Source organism: Agrilus planipennis, unplaced genomic scaffold (assembly GCF_000699045.2).
Source record: "Agrilus planipennis isolate EAB-ADULT unplaced genomic scaffold, Apla_2.0 scaffold5, whole genome shotgun sequence".
In the NCBI taxonomy this organism is placed as follows: domain Eukaryota; kingdom Metazoa; phylum Arthropoda; class Insecta; order Coleoptera; family Buprestidae; genus Agrilus; species Agrilus planipennis.
Window position 1 is genome coordinate 3321872 of NW_020442468.1, and position 14063 is coordinate 3335934.

The 14063-nt window shown below is 33.5% G+C and overlaps 9 protein-coding genes across 10 annotated transcripts; 5 read left to right on the forward strand and 4 right to left on the reverse strand.

The window, feature by feature from the left end:
* Positions 1-60: 60 nt before the first annotated feature.
* Positions 61-1340, reverse strand: LOC108735530 (probable 3-hydroxyacyl-CoA dehydrogenase B0272.3). Its single transcript, XM_018467532.2, has 3 exons — positions 1108-1340; positions 423-999; positions 61-358 (listed from the first exon to the last, which is right to left on the reverse strand). The coding sequence occupies exons 1-3, from the start codon at positions 1216-1218 to the stop codon at positions 120-122; spliced, it is 927 nt and encodes a 308-aa protein (XP_018323034.1). The 5' UTR covers positions 1219-1340; the 3' UTR covers positions 61-119.
* A 118-nt stretch (positions 1341-1458) lies between these two features.
* On the reverse strand, positions 1459-2840 carry LOC108735525 (probable 3-hydroxyacyl-CoA dehydrogenase B0272.3). Its single transcript, XM_018467520.2, has 3 exons — positions 2530-2840; positions 1831-2407; positions 1459-1771 (listed from the first exon to the last, which is right to left on the reverse strand). Exons 1-3 carry the CDS (start codon positions 2641-2643, stop codon positions 1530-1532), a joined length of 933 nt encoding a protein of 310 aa, XP_018323022.1. The 5' UTR covers positions 2644-2840; the 3' UTR covers positions 1459-1529.
* Positions 2841-3149: 309 nt separating this feature from the next.
* Positions 3150-4502, forward strand: LOC108735580 (general transcription factor IIH subunit 5). Its single transcript, XM_018467589.2, has 2 exons — positions 3150-3289; positions 4293-4502. Exons 1-2 carry the CDS (start codon positions 3255-3257, stop codon positions 4477-4479), a joined length of 222 nt encoding a protein of 73 aa, XP_018323091.1. The 5' UTR covers positions 3150-3254; the 3' UTR covers positions 4480-4502.
* LOC108735538 (meiotic nuclear division protein 1 homolog) lies at positions 3296-5599 on the reverse strand. Of its 2 annotated transcripts, none has more exons than XM_018467547.1 (6): positions 5415-5599; positions 4133-4244; positions 3939-4075; positions 3774-3879; positions 3567-3713; positions 3296-3503 (listed from the first exon to the last, which is right to left on the reverse strand). In XM_018467547.1, exons 2-6 carry the CDS (start codon positions 4220-4222, stop codon positions 3366-3368), a joined length of 618 nt encoding a protein of 205 aa, XP_018323049.1. In that variant the 5' UTR covers positions 4223-4244; positions 5415-5599; the 3' UTR covers positions 3296-3365. The 2 variants fall into 2 exon arrangements, with proteins under 2 accessions (XP_018323049.1, XP_018323046.1); XM_018467544.1 differs by having other exon boundaries at positions 4133-4228; positions 5415-5560.
* On the forward strand, positions 4538-5124 carry LOC108735574 (zinc finger HIT domain-containing protein 1). The gene has a single exon (XM_018467575.2). It carries the CDS (start codon positions 4565-4567, stop codon positions 5048-5050), a length of 486 nt encoding a protein of 161 aa, XP_018323077.1. The 5' UTR covers positions 4538-4564; the 3' UTR covers positions 5051-5124.
* Positions 5600-5835: 236 nt separating the features above from the next.
* On the forward strand, positions 5836-6652 carry LOC108735553 (probable ribosome biogenesis protein RLP24). The gene is made up of 2 exons (XM_018467558.2): positions 5836-6028; positions 6094-6652. The coding sequence occupies exons 1-2, from the start codon at positions 5948-5950 to the stop codon at positions 6535-6537; spliced, it is 525 nt and encodes a 174-aa protein (XP_018323060.1). The 5' UTR covers positions 5836-5947; the 3' UTR covers positions 6538-6652.
* Positions 6653-7374: 722 nt separating this feature from the next.
* Positions 7375-10898, forward strand: LOC108735028 (probable histone-binding protein Caf1). The gene is made up of 5 exons (XM_025981328.1): positions 7375-7508; positions 7633-8067; positions 8173-8595; positions 8688-8948; positions 10496-10898. The coding sequence occupies exons 1-5, from the start codon at positions 7487-7489 to the stop codon at positions 10639-10641; spliced, it is 1287 nt and encodes a 428-aa protein (XP_025837113.1). The 5' UTR covers positions 7375-7486; the 3' UTR covers positions 10642-10898.
* Positions 8955-10488, forward strand: LOC112906692 (carboxypeptidase B-like). The gene has a single exon (XM_025981330.1). The coding sequence runs from the start codon at positions 9123-9125 to the stop codon at positions 10290-10292; it is 1170 nt and encodes a 389-aa protein (XP_025837115.1). The 5' UTR covers positions 8955-9122; the 3' UTR covers positions 10293-10488.
* A 750-nt stretch (positions 10899-11648) lies between the features above and the next one.
* LOC108735337 (tudor and KH domain-containing protein homolog) lies at positions 11649-13946 on the reverse strand. The gene is made up of 6 exons (XM_018467283.2): positions 13742-13946; positions 12979-13484; positions 12659-12838; positions 12376-12592; positions 12147-12322; positions 11649-12085 (listed from the first exon to the last, which is right to left on the reverse strand). Exons 1-6 carry the CDS (start codon positions 13744-13746, stop codon positions 11772-11774), a joined length of 1398 nt encoding a protein of 465 aa, XP_018322785.1. The 5' UTR covers positions 13747-13946; the 3' UTR covers positions 11649-11771.
* Between the last annotated feature and the right edge of the window lie 117 nt (positions 13947-14063).

Sequence of the window (14063 nt, forward strand, 5' to 3'; positions counted from 1 at the left end):
TAGGATACTTAAGTAGAACCATTCTAATAAAAAATAAGTGTCAGCAACAAAAAAAAATGGTACTGAAAGAGTTGAGCATGTATTTGTGGGTAGGTGTATAAGATTCAAAAAATAAGAAATTATTTATTATATTTATAAAACCCTTCTCCTGATTTAACCCCCAATTTCCCTTCATCGACCATCTTTTTTACGGTTGCTATGGGTTTAAACAGAGGATCGTTGGGAAACTTTTTATGGAAAATTTGCTGTATGTACAATCCAGTATCATGACCTGTAAAATCGGACAATTCGAAAGGACCCATAGGGTAACCAGCCCCTAATTTCATGGCAGTGTCGATATCTTGGAAAGAGGCATCGCCTAACAAAGAAACAAATGACTACCCATTTGCAAATAAATGAAGACCCTCCACCAAGAAACTAACCTCTTTCATACATCCGTACCGCCTCGGACATGTAAGGAACCAACAACCTGTTAACAATAAAACCCAAAGTGTCCTTACAAATAACAGTGACTTTACCAATCGATTTTCCCCATTCCTCAAACGCCTTGACCGTTTCGGGCGACGTTTCGTCGGTTTTAATCACCTCGAGCAGTTTCATAACCGGTACAGGATTAAAAAAATGCAAACCACCGAACTTGTCCTTTCTCTTCACATCTTGGGCGATGTCCTTAATCGACAAAGAGCTCGTGTTCGAGGCAAAGAGTGTGTGGGAAGGCGCAGCAACGTCCAAATCTTTAAAAAGTTTACGTTTCACATCCAGGTTTTCCACGATGGCCTCGATAACGAGATCGGATCTTTTTACGGCCTCCACAGGATCCGTTGACGTGCTCAAACGTGATCTGGCACGATTTACATAAGCCTCGACATCGGATGAGTTGGTCTTATGTAATTTTTTCGCCACCCTCATTAAACTGGAGGTAATTCGTTCCTCTGACTTTTTCAGAACGTCTGAATTTACGTCAACCAATGTCACATTTTGACCCGCTTGTGCCGCAACCTGTTTAACGAAATTATTATTCGTTTATATCTTACACGCTCGTACGTGCCGCCACTGGTGTAAACAAAAAAATAAAAAGAACAACAATTTTAATGTACACTATTATACCTGTGCTATTCCAGCACCCATTAAACCTCCCCCAATCACCGTAACGTTAGACGTAACGTTAAGCTTTTGAGATGTTGATAGAAGTCGCTTTATTACCATAGTATTCGCCATTTTGTTCCGTTCAATCCAGCACACTGACAGTGACTGGCAAATATACCATTTTTCCCATTATAATAAATTATACGATATACGTATGTATGTATGTATACTATGTACAAGTTGTTTACAACATCTCTTATTTGTGAGGACTGATTAGATAAAGTACGCCTTCAATCGAATACATTTTTAAACTAATAGTTATTTTAATCTGTCTTATTTCTAATGCCTACTTCTTAAAAAAAACAAAACAAGAGAAAGTCTTCTTCTTTTAATGAAATATAAAAGTTTATATACGGTACAATACTGTGAATGTCAGTTGGTTTTTATTTTTTATCGTATTTGTAATAACCCTCTCCGGATTTGACACCGAATTTCTTTTCGGCTACCAACTTTTTCAAAGATTCCGGAGGTACGAAAAGAGGATTGTCCGGAAACTTTTTATGCCACCCCTCTATAATAAACAAAGTCGTATCGAGTCCTACGTAATCGACCAGCTCTATCGGTCCCATTGGATAACCCGCCCCTAACTTCATTGCGATATCGATATCTTTGGCACTGGCATCGCCTAAAAAAACGACGCGCTCCTTAGAAATAATTCTAAGAAATAAAATTACCTAATTTCACCTCTTTCGTACATCCTCAAGGCTTCGGCCATATAAGGGACTAATAATCTGTTAACAACGAATCCTGGTGTATCCTTACAAGTGACGCAAACTTTCCCGACAGATTTACCCCATTCCATAAACGACTTGTAAGACTCCTCAGATAGTTCAGGGGTTGTAACAACCTCTAAAAGTTTCATTACCGGAACTGGATTGAAAAAATGCAACCCTCCGAATTTATCCTTTCTATTGGTCACTGAGGCAATGTCCCTGATACTTAAGGAGCTCGTGTTTGAAGCTAGAAGGGCGCTGGGAGGGGCGAGGGTGTCTATTTGCTTAAATAATTTGTGCTTCACATCAATGTTTTCCACAATAGCTTCGATAACAAGATCGGCATTTTTTACCCCCTCCCCGACGTCTGTTACGCCTCTGACTTTCGATTTGGTTCCTTGTACAAACTTTTCGGCTTCCTGGGGGTTATCTTTGTATAACTTTTTTCCCACTCTTACCAAACTGTCTGAAATTCTTTTTTCGGCTGTTTTAATTGCACCGTCGTTCACTTCGACGATTGTTACATTTTGACCTGATTGGGCAGTTACCTAGGTCAAAATTACATGTTACGCCACTGGTACAAAAGGTAGTAATTATAATTACATGCAACAGCTGATTCGACGGGTCATGAATGAAATTAATGTTAAATTTCTAATAAAATAATAAATACCTGCGCAATTCCTGATCCCATCAGTCCACCTCCTATTATTGTTACATTTTTTATAACATTTAAAGCATTCGACGTTGACAAACACCTTTTCATTATCAATGTTGTTGAAGCCATTTTTTGTAATTATTTTAAATGAAGTATTATTTACTATTAAACGTATGAATTTAAAACAAGTTTAAAATGTAATCTAACCACAGAAACAGTTTATAAAGTCAAAAACAATCTTAAAATACTTCACAAGTTCAGAGTCTAGGGTCTAAAGTTCAAACATCTGAATTACCTAGTGGTTTGTATGTTGTCAACCAAGTATAATGCTGTACTTTACAATTTACAATCAGCTCTTGAATTTCTAATTGCCCCACCTTTTCATTTCAATATTTTTATATTGTAATTAATATTTTAAAAACAATAACCACTGTAAAAATTTACAATAATAAACAGTTTATTGTTACGCCAACATATAATTTTCACATTTGTTTTATTAATTATTTTTGTAATTTTGTTAAATCCTTTATATTTTTATTTAATTTTTTAAATAGTTCTTATTATTATGCTCTTTTGAGAATAGAAATTTTAACGTATTCCGCAACTTTTTCGGTTACACCCTGTATATCAAACTGGTGTGACATTAGCTACAATCACCAATTATTATTATCTATGCGAATTAGTAGTCAAAAATTCATTTAGGTGTTTGTGCTTTTGAAAATGAACAAAAGTAGATCAGGATGGTGAATGTTATGAAAGGAGTTTTGGTTAAATGGTAATTCAAACTTTTATACATTTTTAACACTTTATTGACGGATAAAGTAATTTCGAAGTGCGCTTAACCTAACTTTTTAATTAATATAATCGAAATCACTTGGTATTTTGAATTGCTTGTTCATCACCCCTTCTTCGATGTTAAATTTGTTTTTGCACCACGTTTTTACTGAAAATACGTTATCAGTCCAACGGTTCGCAGCGTCTTTCAATTTCTACAAGAAAAAATGCATTCTACATGTATACCTAACGCCCTAACAAAATGTAAGTAGTTTTACTTGTGTTTCGTCCCTTTTTCTTTCTAAAACCTTTGGATCATTGTCTTGGTACATTTTTAATTGTTTTGTGAGTTGATCATATTCGATTTGTAAATCAGTCACCTTTTCTAAAAGTTTATTTCTTTCAGCAGAGTCTTCTCTGTCATTCTAAAACGTAAATATTCAAAGATACGTCATGTTTCTGCTTGTATGTATATTAGAAATTACTCTCAGATTCTGTAATGTTTCCTCTGAACTTTTGAGTTTCTTTGAATAACTGTCAAGAGTTGCCTTCAGTTGTTGTAACTTTTCGTTTTTTGCAATTTTTGCTTTACTGCAAATACAGAAGAGGGTTTTTAACTGATTTTGAAACTATTTGCTGAACAATTTTACCTTGGAAATGCCCAGTAATATATAGAGGAACCTATTTTATCAGTGTCAACAAGACCATCATCAACAAGATTCTGCACAATGTCTTTTACAGAATTGGCAATTATTCCCTTCTCTTTGGGGGCTATTTTTTCTAGGTCCTGTAAGTTTGTATTAAATCAAAGGTCTCAAAAGAAATAAATTGTTATTATGCTTACTTTCAACTGAAAGAACTCCTTTTTTTCATAGAAAAGTTGGAGCATTCGGGTTCTCTTTTCTTCAGCAGAAACACCCTTACGTTTTGACATTTTTATCTGCAATTATTTAATCCTAAAGTGTTAAACATAAATTAGACATATCTGTCTTGTTCTTTTACAGTGATTCGGCGATGAAACAGTTCTTATTACATTTGGATGAGACTATGAAACTAGGGAAAAAATTTATAATTCAAGATCTAGACGAAACACATTTATTCATATCTGCTGATATTTTAGATGTTCTTCAGGCAAAAATAGACGATTTAATGGATCAGATAAGCTTCCCAGTCACCGAGAAGGGCAACTAAATGTTAGTACATTTAAAGACTTTAAAATAAGAACATTTTCGTGAAATAATTAAAGTGAAAGACTGTTTCTAATAAGTTAATAATCATGACTATCTCAAAATTAACTTTGAGGGGCTCAGCCCGCCTCAAAGAGGTTGATAAATGCAAAATCGTGGATGAAACTTCGCGCAGAAGAAGACACCGAAAAAACATGGAAATTCTAGAAGCTGACAACTACCATGAAGATCCTCATGCTGATCTTGTTATGAGCAAAAAGATTCCGAAATTCGACGAGAACTTAGAAACAAGGACAAGAAGCAGGAAGAAAGAAAAAAATCCAGAATATTATCAAGCAAAGTTTAGGAAACATATTTTACAATTATTAGAAGAAGACAGAATGGAAGCAGAGATAACTGGACGCTATTCATATCAAGATTTAGTAGCTGAAGATACCGACCACCCAGCAAGACATTTCTGTGCTGTTTGTGGATTTTTTAGTCAATATGTTTGTTTGGCATGTGGTATGAGATATTGTAGCATAAAATGTATGGATACTCATATGGATACAAGGTGTCTCAAATGGACTGCTTGAATTAGTTTATAATATAAACATTCTATACAATATGAATAAATATTCGAAACAATTTTTGAACTTTTCAAAAACTATCATTTCTTATTAGAAAAACACCTATTCTTAACGTGTATATATATAAAAAAGTTGATCAGATTGTAATTCTAAATATAATTGTTTCTAAAGTACATGGAACTCTTAACTTGATAAACGTAGGTATTCAATTGATGTGAAGTAAATTTAAGTTAGATTTGTGACTGTTACTTTTAAGCAAATAAATAAAGTAAATCTTAACAATTTTTTCAAATTTATAGGTTATATACTAACAGGTGGTTTCAAATAAATCCGGGCATTTTCCATAATGAATATGTTATTAAGAATTTACCTTAGATTTGTAGATAATTCGAACAGCTTTTTTAACTTTCAATTGCGCTTTTTCATAGCGTAACACAATAAAATTCTTAGAATAACTAGCCCGAAATTGTTTAAAATAGTTTAAAATGTGTTTCATAGATATGTTTTCTAATTTTAAACATAAAAACAGTTGCGTTCAACTACTATTTCCTCCTGTCTGAACTTTTTAAATGATCTGCATAGAATATTATTTTCGACTTGGGAGTAAGTCACAAACTGTAAATTATAGCATTAAAATTTATTTTACGCAATTCTAAAGTGTAATTTTATACTACATGTCCATAAATATTTGCAAGAATGAAACTAAAATTTAATAAAAGTATTTCAACGGCTTTGAATACATCTTAAATTTTTCGGTACGTCTACCATTTATTCATTCTTGCAAATATCTATGATAAACGTCAAACTTAACGAACATAACCTGTAATCACATGTGATTTTGGTATTTTGCAAATAAAATCTACTTTAAAAGAAGTATGATATAGTTTTAACGAATAAATAAATATGCGCATCGAAACGTGTTATTTTTGTTCATCAAGAATATATCCCGGCCACGGTATTCAGTTTGTTAGGAACGACTGCAAAGTATGAAATAGATATAGGCCTCCCATGGATTTTTACAATATAAAGCTGTTTTGTTTTTGTTGTAGATATTTAAGTTTTGTCGGTCGAAATGTCACGCAGCCTTTAAGAAAAAGAAAAATCCTCGTAAAGTAAAATGGACAAAAGCCTATCGAAAAACAGTTGGCAAAGAATTGGCGATTGACCCTTCATTTGAATTTGAAAAACGTAGAAATATACCCATTAAATATAATAGAGAAAAATGGACAAAAGCAGTTGAGGCTATGAAGAAAGTAGAAAAAATTAGACAAAAGAGACAGAACAATTACATAATGCAAAGACTTCGTAAGGGCAGAGAAATTGAAACTGAGAGGGATATTAAAGAAGTTCAGAGAGATCTTTCTCTCATACGAGCTCCTGCTGCTGGAATGAAGGAACGTAAAGCTGCTGAACTGGCCATGGAGGAAGCAAGGGAAAGTGATCATGATGAAGAAATGGCAGAAATTGAAGATGGAGGAGAAGTAATGTTATAATTATAATTTTTACGGATTAATGTTAATTTCACAAAATTAATTTAATGTAGATAGTAATTTACGTTAAATACAACAATATTATTGTAATAAAAGCAGAAATAAATAATAATTATAAATGCAATGTTGATTATTTAATATTTTTGTAATTCCATCAGTAATAAGTTTCCAAAAAACACTTCCATTGATGTATTTGTACATTCAATGATACAAAAACAGTATTTTTAATGTCAATATTAATTTTAGCTGAATAATTATAAATTCTCATTTAAAATCAATTCACTAATTGATTTTATTACAAAAATAATGTAGTTTTTTTACATCATTCTAAAATATAATAACGAAGTATTTTTTGAACACTTTCTTACGATATAATTATAAAACGCATTTTAGAAAATATGATTTCAGTAAACAAAGTGCATATTTAAAAAAGAAAAATTTGTTTTTTAGTCCCTACGTACATACTTCCCGCAATACACTCGTGTAACGAGTAAAGCATAACCGCATTCACCTATTGTTAGTTCACTTTTCTACCGCCCGTGCTTGATACCGGTTTATTTCTATGAACGTTCGAAATTAACGTTTAAATAACCCGTTATTACGTATTCGAATTGAGAACTATTAATTTTTACTTTTAATTGCAAAATGAATCAGTGAGATCAGTATAATTAATAGCATTTAGTTGAAAAGCAATATTTTCTGAGTTATTAGAGTTCATATGTTCCATTTTTCAAAATTAACAAAATCACGATCACGTTATTTCTAACATTTTCTGACGTGATTAAATAATAAAAATAACGTGCAAATTATGAGATGCGCCGGTGGCGCCACTTTAATAAAACCTTCTCCCCTTGCCCCTAAGAAATACTTATAAAAACTGTAAAACTAAATTATTTGGCGGCATAAAAGAGTCAGTCGTAATATTTTAAACAGTTTTACACAAATTAAAAACATGGGAGATAAAGGCGATGCCGGTAAGTAAAATGGAAATAAATATTTTATAACTGACGAACGTTTTCAACATAAATACGAAAGATTAGATTCGTTTTTTTGAGGTTAAATTCCTCTGTAATCAGATTTCGAAAAAATTTATTTCAGAAACCTTCGATGATGCTGTTGAAGAGCGTGTTATTAACGAGGAGTATAAAATATGGAAGAAAAACACCCCATTTCTTTACGACTTGGTTATGACTCATGCACTTGAGTGGCCCTCTTTAACAGCCCAATGGTTACCCGATGTCACAAGACCTGATGGAAAAGAGTACTCAATTCACCGTCTTATTCTTGGCACACACACCTCTGATGAACAGAACCATCTATTAATTGCCAGTGTTCAATTACCAAATGAAGATGCTCAATTTGATGCGTCACATTATGATAATGAAAAAGGAGAATTTGGTGGCTTTGGGTCTGTTTCAGGCAAAATAGAAATCGAGATTAAAATAAATCATGAAGGTGAAGTGAACAGGGCACGTTACATGCCTCAAAATCCTTGTGTGATTGCTACAAAAACTCCTTCCAGTGATGTTCTAGGTAAATTTTTTAAAAAGACGATTGCCGAATCGAAAAAGACAAAATTGATTACTTGACATATCATTTTCACCAATCTTATAATCCTGTCTTATTTTCCTTTGTTAGTTTTTGACTACACCAAACACCCCAGCAAACCAGATCCCAGTGGTGAATGTCACCCTGATTTAAGACTAAGAGGGCACCAAAAGGAAGGTTATGGATTATCATGGAACCCAAATTTGAATGGTTATTTATTGTCAGCCAGCGATGATCATACTATCTGTCTTTGGGATATTAATGCTACACCAAAAGAAAACAGAATTATAGATGCAAAAACTATCTTCACAGGTCATACTGCAGTTGTAGAAGATGTGGCTTGGCACCTACTACATGAAAGTTTATTTGGTTCTGTTGCTGATGATCAGAAATTGATGATTTGGGATACTCGTTGTAACAACACCAGCAAACCCAGTCACACAGTTGATGCACACACAGCTGAAGTCAACTGTTTAAGCTTTAATCCGTACTCTGAATTTATTCTTGCAACAGGTTAATATTTCCAATTTATTTTGAATTTTTTAAGTGATTTTCAACAAGGGAGGAAATGTTCTCAAACTTTATTTTACATTTATCTTTTCTAGGGAGTGCTGATAAGACTGTAGCTTTGTGGGATTTGAGGAATCTGAAGTTAAAATTACACAGTTTTGAGTCCCACAAAGACGAAATTTTCCAAGTTCAGTGGTCACCTCATAATGAAACCATCTTGGCCTCTTCTGGCACAGACCGTAGACTGCATGTTTGGGATCTCAGTAAAATTGGAGAAGAACAGAGCCCAGAAGATGCAGAAGATGGTCCACCTGAATTACTCTTTATACATGGTGGTCATACTGCTAAGATATCAGGTAATGAATTATTATTTGTTGATCTTCTATGATATATTTTGGTTTTTGTTGACATTTTTGTCAATCAAATGTCAATGTAAGTATCAGTAATAATGTAGCAGTGCAGGAGTCTTGACTTGTGGTTTTTCTCATATAAATTTCAGTGTATTCTTGCACAAATGTTCTGAAAGCTTCATGCAACAAGAACCCTTGTTTTATACAAAATTTCCAACCTACAAGGAGATCGTTTGTTACGTGAAACTTATAAAACTGTTATATCCAAAAAATGTCGCAGTCTTTCAAATAGGCAAGAGTTGTCAGGGCCGAAAGATCCTTATGGTTCGTCTCAGTGAAAACGTGGACTGTTTAAAAAATCATGCAGTTCTTATAGATGCTGGAATTCATGCCAGAGAGTGGTTGACCCACACCACATGCCTTTACATTCTTAATAATATCCTTGAAGATCCCTCGGTTTTGTCTCTTATGGATTTTTACTTTATTCCCTGTCTTAATCCAGACGGTTACGTGGAAACGCACAAATGTAATCGTCTTTGGCGCAAAAACCTGAATCGAAATAACAGCAAGAAAAAGGCAAGGATGGGCGTTGATTTGAACCGAAACTTCCCCGTGGCATTCGGAACCACGGGTTGTAGCAATGATCCCAAAAGTCTTATGTATCATGGCAAGTATCCACTTAGTGAACCAGAGTCCAAGTCATTGGCGGAGGTCATGAGGAAGTTTGAGAAGTGTTTGAAACTCTATATATCTTTACACGCTTATGGAAATGTTATCTTGTATCCGTGGGGGTTTAAAAAGGCTGCAATCAAACATTCAAGAGAGCTCCAATGCTGTGCCGCAGCTGCTTGTGAAGCTGTCCTTCGTAAGTGTGGAGAGTGCAGGTTTACATATGGTTCAATTGCCCGGAAAATGTATGTAAGCTCGGGGAATACTGCAGATTTCTCATATGGTATGCACAATATCACCTTTTCTTACATCATCGAGCTTCAAAAGGGCAGCAGACATCAGGGGTTTGGTATCAGGAAGCAGATGATAAAACGAGTTGGCGAAGAAGTCTTAGCCGCTGTAATCGGAATGGTCGAATACGTGTTTAACTTTTACAACGAGAAAAGACAAAAAAGAATAAAATGTGCAAGAAAGTGCACGTCAAGGAAATCAGGCAAGCTAAAAAGAAGATCTAAACGAACTAAATGCTCGTCATCAGAGGAAGATTGTGAAGACTGCAAAGATGAGCATTTAAATAGGAAGAGAAAAATTAGATTTTCCGAGAGTGATGAGTCTATTATTCCTCCTAAAATGGCAAAGAAAGACTGTGACAACAAAGATAATTTCATGCACTGCTGTTGAGAATGCATTTAGTGTCTTTTTTTATAGTGCAGGTATAAATTAAATTAGTCTTGTATGGGTGTGCGTGTGATATGGGGACATGTATTTAAAAAATAATAGATATTTTTTAAAACGTTTTGAAGCGTTGTAGTTAATTTGTGTGTTTAGTTGTTATAATGCTACACAGAAACTGCATAAGCACTTTTAACGTTTTTGTTTCATAGACTTCAGTTGGAACCCCAATGAGCCCTGGGTTATTTGTTCTGTGTCTGAGGATAACATAATGCAAGTTTGGCAAATGGCAGAGAATATCTATAACGACGAGGAGCCTGAACAGCAAGCTTCAGACATTGAGGCAACCACAAATTAATTAATTAATTAATTTTGTATTACTACCATTGTCATTATTATTTTATCATAATTGTATTTGTTGGTCGAATAAGTTGGTTCGTAATTTGTCTACGCGTTCCTTTATAAACTTTTTTTGTATTAATGTTCCGTTTTATTTTATTTTGTAAATGTACTTTTAAAAAGAGAAACGTGCCGTTTAGCTGTCTTTGAACGATATTGTATGTATGTATTTTTTGTCTCTTATTTTTAATTGAGGCGCAATCTTATTAGTATAATGCTGTACTTTACAATTTACAATCAGCTCTTGAATTTCTAATTGCCCCACCTTTTCATTTCAATATTTTTATATTGTAATTAATATTTTAAAAACAATAACCACTGTAAAAATTTACAATAATAAACAGTTTATTGTTACGCCANTAAAAAAGTAAAATTAAGTTTCGAAAACATTCTTTTTTTAAAAAATTACATGACTCGTATTATATGATACATATGAAATGGAAATAGAGAACAAATTAACGAACAGAAAGTTAGGCTTTTCAAAAATTAAAATTTACTTCTTTTTTAAAACTTGCAGAGCCCGTTTTTAAATTCCTTAATTTTTGTACGTTTTAAGGATTGTAGATAGTCGTTTCAAAAAATACAATATAAAATAAAATTGATGTTTTTCATGTCTAACTTATTATATTTTTTAAAAGAATGAAAAAATTCAGGACACCATTAAATAATACTTTTTTCTATATTAATGTTAAATAAATTGGAAATTAGAATTATTATCTTTATAATTATAAATGTAATTTCTAGTTAACGATAACTTGCAACAAAAATAAAAAGTCATATTTACACCCTATTTACCAAGTATGACTTTCAAAAACAAAAATAAAAAGGAAAGAAATGTTTCAAAAATATTAAAAATTCATTATAATTTCAAAAAACCGTTAGATAGCTAGGTAATTCCTTATTTGGTATTATGTACTGGTACGAAATATGGGTATATATAGTAAAGGTGTTAAGATCAACAAAACATACCTTACAAAATTACTTTATTATTATTAAAAAATGAACGGGACCATTTCTATATACAGAAAAAAAAAATACTATTAAAGCAAGACATATTGACTACTTGCCTTCAGAAGATCCTCCTCATGGCTACGCCACTGTGGACTCTGGTGCTGTTGTTGCGTTTACATTGTTAATACTTGATGCTCTGCTCGATCTCCCCTCGTCCTCTTTGAATACGGCGTAGCCGTGCTCCACCAGGTTCTGCGCCACGTTCAAGTCCTGATTGTTGACGACATCGTACAAGTCGAGTCCGGGGACAGGAGACACCTCGCGTTTAGCTCTCGTTTTCTGTCGGTTATGATAACCATTTATTCGTGCCGAAAGCTTTTTCCATTGTGCAACATGCGTACACTCTTCAAAATAGTCGATTGCTTCGTCGGACCAACACTCCCCCGCGGGTTCTTCAAGAAAGAAACATTAAGTATTTTCTATTACTTTTCGGGTGCCCATTGGAAGACTTACCGACTCGCGCCAAATAGCATTCGATGGCTTGAAAATGTAATCTCAAGAAGTCAGTACGTAGTTCGTAAATCGACTTTGAGGGGCACACGTCTGTATCGCCATAGTCTAGGAAATACAACTCAGCATGAGGCTCTTTACCGTTCTCTGCGTGAACGGCAAGAACTTCTGCCCTATACCTACAACCAATAAAAATAAAAATAATTGTATAAAAGCTAAAGTCCTAAATTACCATTTGCTGTCATAAGGAAACAGTGCGGCCACCAGATCTCCAGGTTCGACCTTTTGAAGTATGTGAAATTCAACGTTATTTGGATTGTTGTAGTATTCCGTCATTTCTTCGACTAGTTGATCGAGTTCTGTAGCTTTGGGACCCACTATTTGGACCCAGAAGTGGGACGGATCTATCATTGCAGACACATAAACTTCAAAAGGAGATTCTGACTGTCCTGAAATTATAAAGTTATTTTAGTATTTTTAGCATAAAATATGAAATATTAATATTAATTATGTACCAGGTGATGGAGAAATTTTTTCGAAACCTAGGGCTTCAGAGGGATTGGGACTGGGAGCCTTTGGGGGGAGTCTTGGTTCCCTTCGTGATAGAGACTCATCTAGCTGCGACTGACGTGATTGGCACTTCTCTACTATCTCGTTTATTAAAGATTTGGCTACATCTATTTGACTTTTTGAACCTGCAATAATTTTACCATGTACAAACTGTCAATTAACTTATTAATCATAAGGAATACAAGTAAATATAATACATAAGGACAATGTATATTATTGACAAACAGTAGTTTAAAATTTAGCTGTCAGATAAATAAAATATTACCTTTGATAATGATTCTACGAGTGGATTCATATCTGTCTCCATCAGATACGTTAACTTTTGCTCCAGATCTAGCAATGATATCTGTTATCTGCTCTCCACATCTACCAATTATTTTACCAATATACTGCTGTTCTATCCACATTTCATCACATTCAATAATAGTTTGATTTGATAGGAACTCTTGAATAATATTTTCAGCTCTGTAGCAATCATCTGCTTTGCCTTTGACAATGCAAATTTGCTCTTTATGTTCATCACTATCTTTGAAATGAATTCTTGTGTTGGTCTCTGCTTCAACTGATTTGATGTTTTTCCCATTTCTTCCTATTAGGACGTTTACCATAGGTTTTGGAATTTTTACTTCTAGTGTCTTATAATTTGCTCTTATGGGCAAAGAGCCGTCGATATCATCATCATCGTCATCTCTTTTGTATAATAGATACACCACATAGCTAGCACATATTGACAATCCTAATATTGTAGCTGCTATTCTGGGATTAACAAACCTATTGAAAAAATGAAAAAATGAGATAAAATAAACATTAAATTAATTATTATGTCAGGAAAGTCTATCATTTCTAAAAATAGTACATTATAACCTTTAATATTTCTTAATGTTAAAACTAAAAAAAACTATTATTTAAAACCAGCTAAACAAGAAAACCAACACTTATTACACGCATAAATCATAAATTCTACAATAAACAATAGCGATTTATAAAAAACAATCAATAAATATGCAATAATAAAATTTTAAACTTACTGCATATCGGGTAAATATAATGAGCAAAATTAAAGGCACCATGAAACGTTACGCTCGAAAACCGCACTGATTGTTCAATAGGTTTATTTCATCGTACCAATTATATTTTTACACATTATTATTTGATTTTTACGGCAAATTCAACTTTGAATGATTAGGTTAACCAATAAAGGATAAATTTTGCTGCAAACTACAATCTAATCCATAGATAAGGTGCAATCACCATAGACGAGAAGCGATTTGAAATCGAACTGTATCAATCACTCACGAGATAGCGACACCAGTAAAAATGGAAACTAGCTGCAATTTGTGTTGCCTATAT

Bases quoted from the DNA above. Each gene is read 5' to 3' on its own strand.
- LOC108735530 (XM_018467532.2), bottom strand. From the start codon at position 1,218: ATGGCGAATACTATGGTAATAAAGCGACTTCTATCAACATCTCAAAAG. The intron at 1,000-1,107 runs GTATAATAGTGT...TTCGTTAAACAG, and splicing joins TGGGTGCTGGAATAGCACAG to GTTGCGGCACAAGCGGGTCA. The intron at 359-422 runs GTTAGTTTCTTG...TTTCTTTGTTAG, and splicing joins GGTACGGATGTATGAAAGAG to GCGATGCCTCTTTCCAAGAT.
- LOC108735525 (XM_018467520.2), bottom strand. From the start codon at position 2,643: ATGGCTTCAACAACATTGATAATGAAAAGGTGTTTGTCAACGTCGAAT. The intron at 2,408-2,529 runs GTATTTATTATT...ATTTTGACCTAG, and splicing joins TGGGATCAGGAATTGCGCAG to GTAACTGCCCAATCAGGTCA. The intron at 1,772-1,830 runs GTGAAATTAGGT...TCGTTTTTTTAG, and splicing joins CTTGAGGATGTACGAAAGAG to GCGATGCCAGTGCCAAAGAT.
- LOC108735580 (XM_018467589.2), top strand. From the start codon at position 3,255: ATGGTGAATGTTATGAAAGGAGTTTTGGTTAAATG. The intron at 3,290-4,292 runs GTAATTCAAACT...GTTCTTTTACAG, and splicing joins AAAGGAGTTTTGGTTAAATG to TGATTCGGCGATGAAACAGT.
- LOC108735574 (XM_018467575.2), top strand. From the start codon at position 4,565: ATGACTATCTCAAAATTAACTTTGAGGGGCTCAGCCCGCCTCAAAGAG.
- LOC108735538 (XM_018467544.1), bottom strand. From the start codon at position 5,540: ATGAAACACATTTTAAACTATTTTAAACAATTTCGGGCTAGTTATTCT. The intron at 4,076-4,132 runs GTAAGCATAATA...ACAAACTTACAG, and splicing joins AGGAGTTCTTTCAGTTGAAA to GACCTAGAAAAAATAGCCCC. The intron at 3,714-3,773 runs GTAATTTCTAAT...TTTACGTTTTAG, and splicing joins AAACATTACAGAATCTGAGA to AATGACAGAGAAGACTCTGC.
- LOC108735553 (XM_018467558.2), top strand. From the start codon at position 5,948: ATGCGCATCGAAACGTGTTATTTTTGTTCATCAAGAATATATCCCGGC. The intron at 6,029-6,093 runs GTATGAAATAGA...TTTTTGTTGTAG, and splicing joins TTGTTAGGAACGACTGCAAA to ATATTTAAGTTTTGTCGGTC.
- LOC108735028 (XM_025981328.1), top strand. From the start codon at position 7,487: ATGGGAGATAAAGGCGATGCCG. The intron at 7,509-7,632 runs GTAAGTAAAATG...AATTTATTTCAG, and splicing joins GGGAGATAAAGGCGATGCCG to AAACCTTCGATGATGCTGTT. The intron at 8,949-10,495 runs GTAATGAATTAT...TTTGTTTCATAG, and splicing joins TCATACTGCTAAGATATCAG to ACTTCAGTTGGAACCCCAAT.
- LOC112906692 (XM_025981330.1), top strand. From the start codon at position 9,123: ATGCAACAAGAACCCTTGTTTTATACAAAATTTCCAACCTACAAGGAG.
- LOC108735337 (XM_018467283.2), bottom strand. The intron at 12,323-12,375 runs GTAATTTAGGAC...TATTGGTTGTAG, and splicing joins TTTCCTTATGACAGCAAATG to GTATAGGGCAGAAGTTCTTG. The intron at 12,086-12,146 runs GTAAGTCTTCCA...TCTTTCTTGAAG, and splicing joins ATGCTATTTGGCGCGAGTCG to AACCCGCGGGGGAGTGTTGG.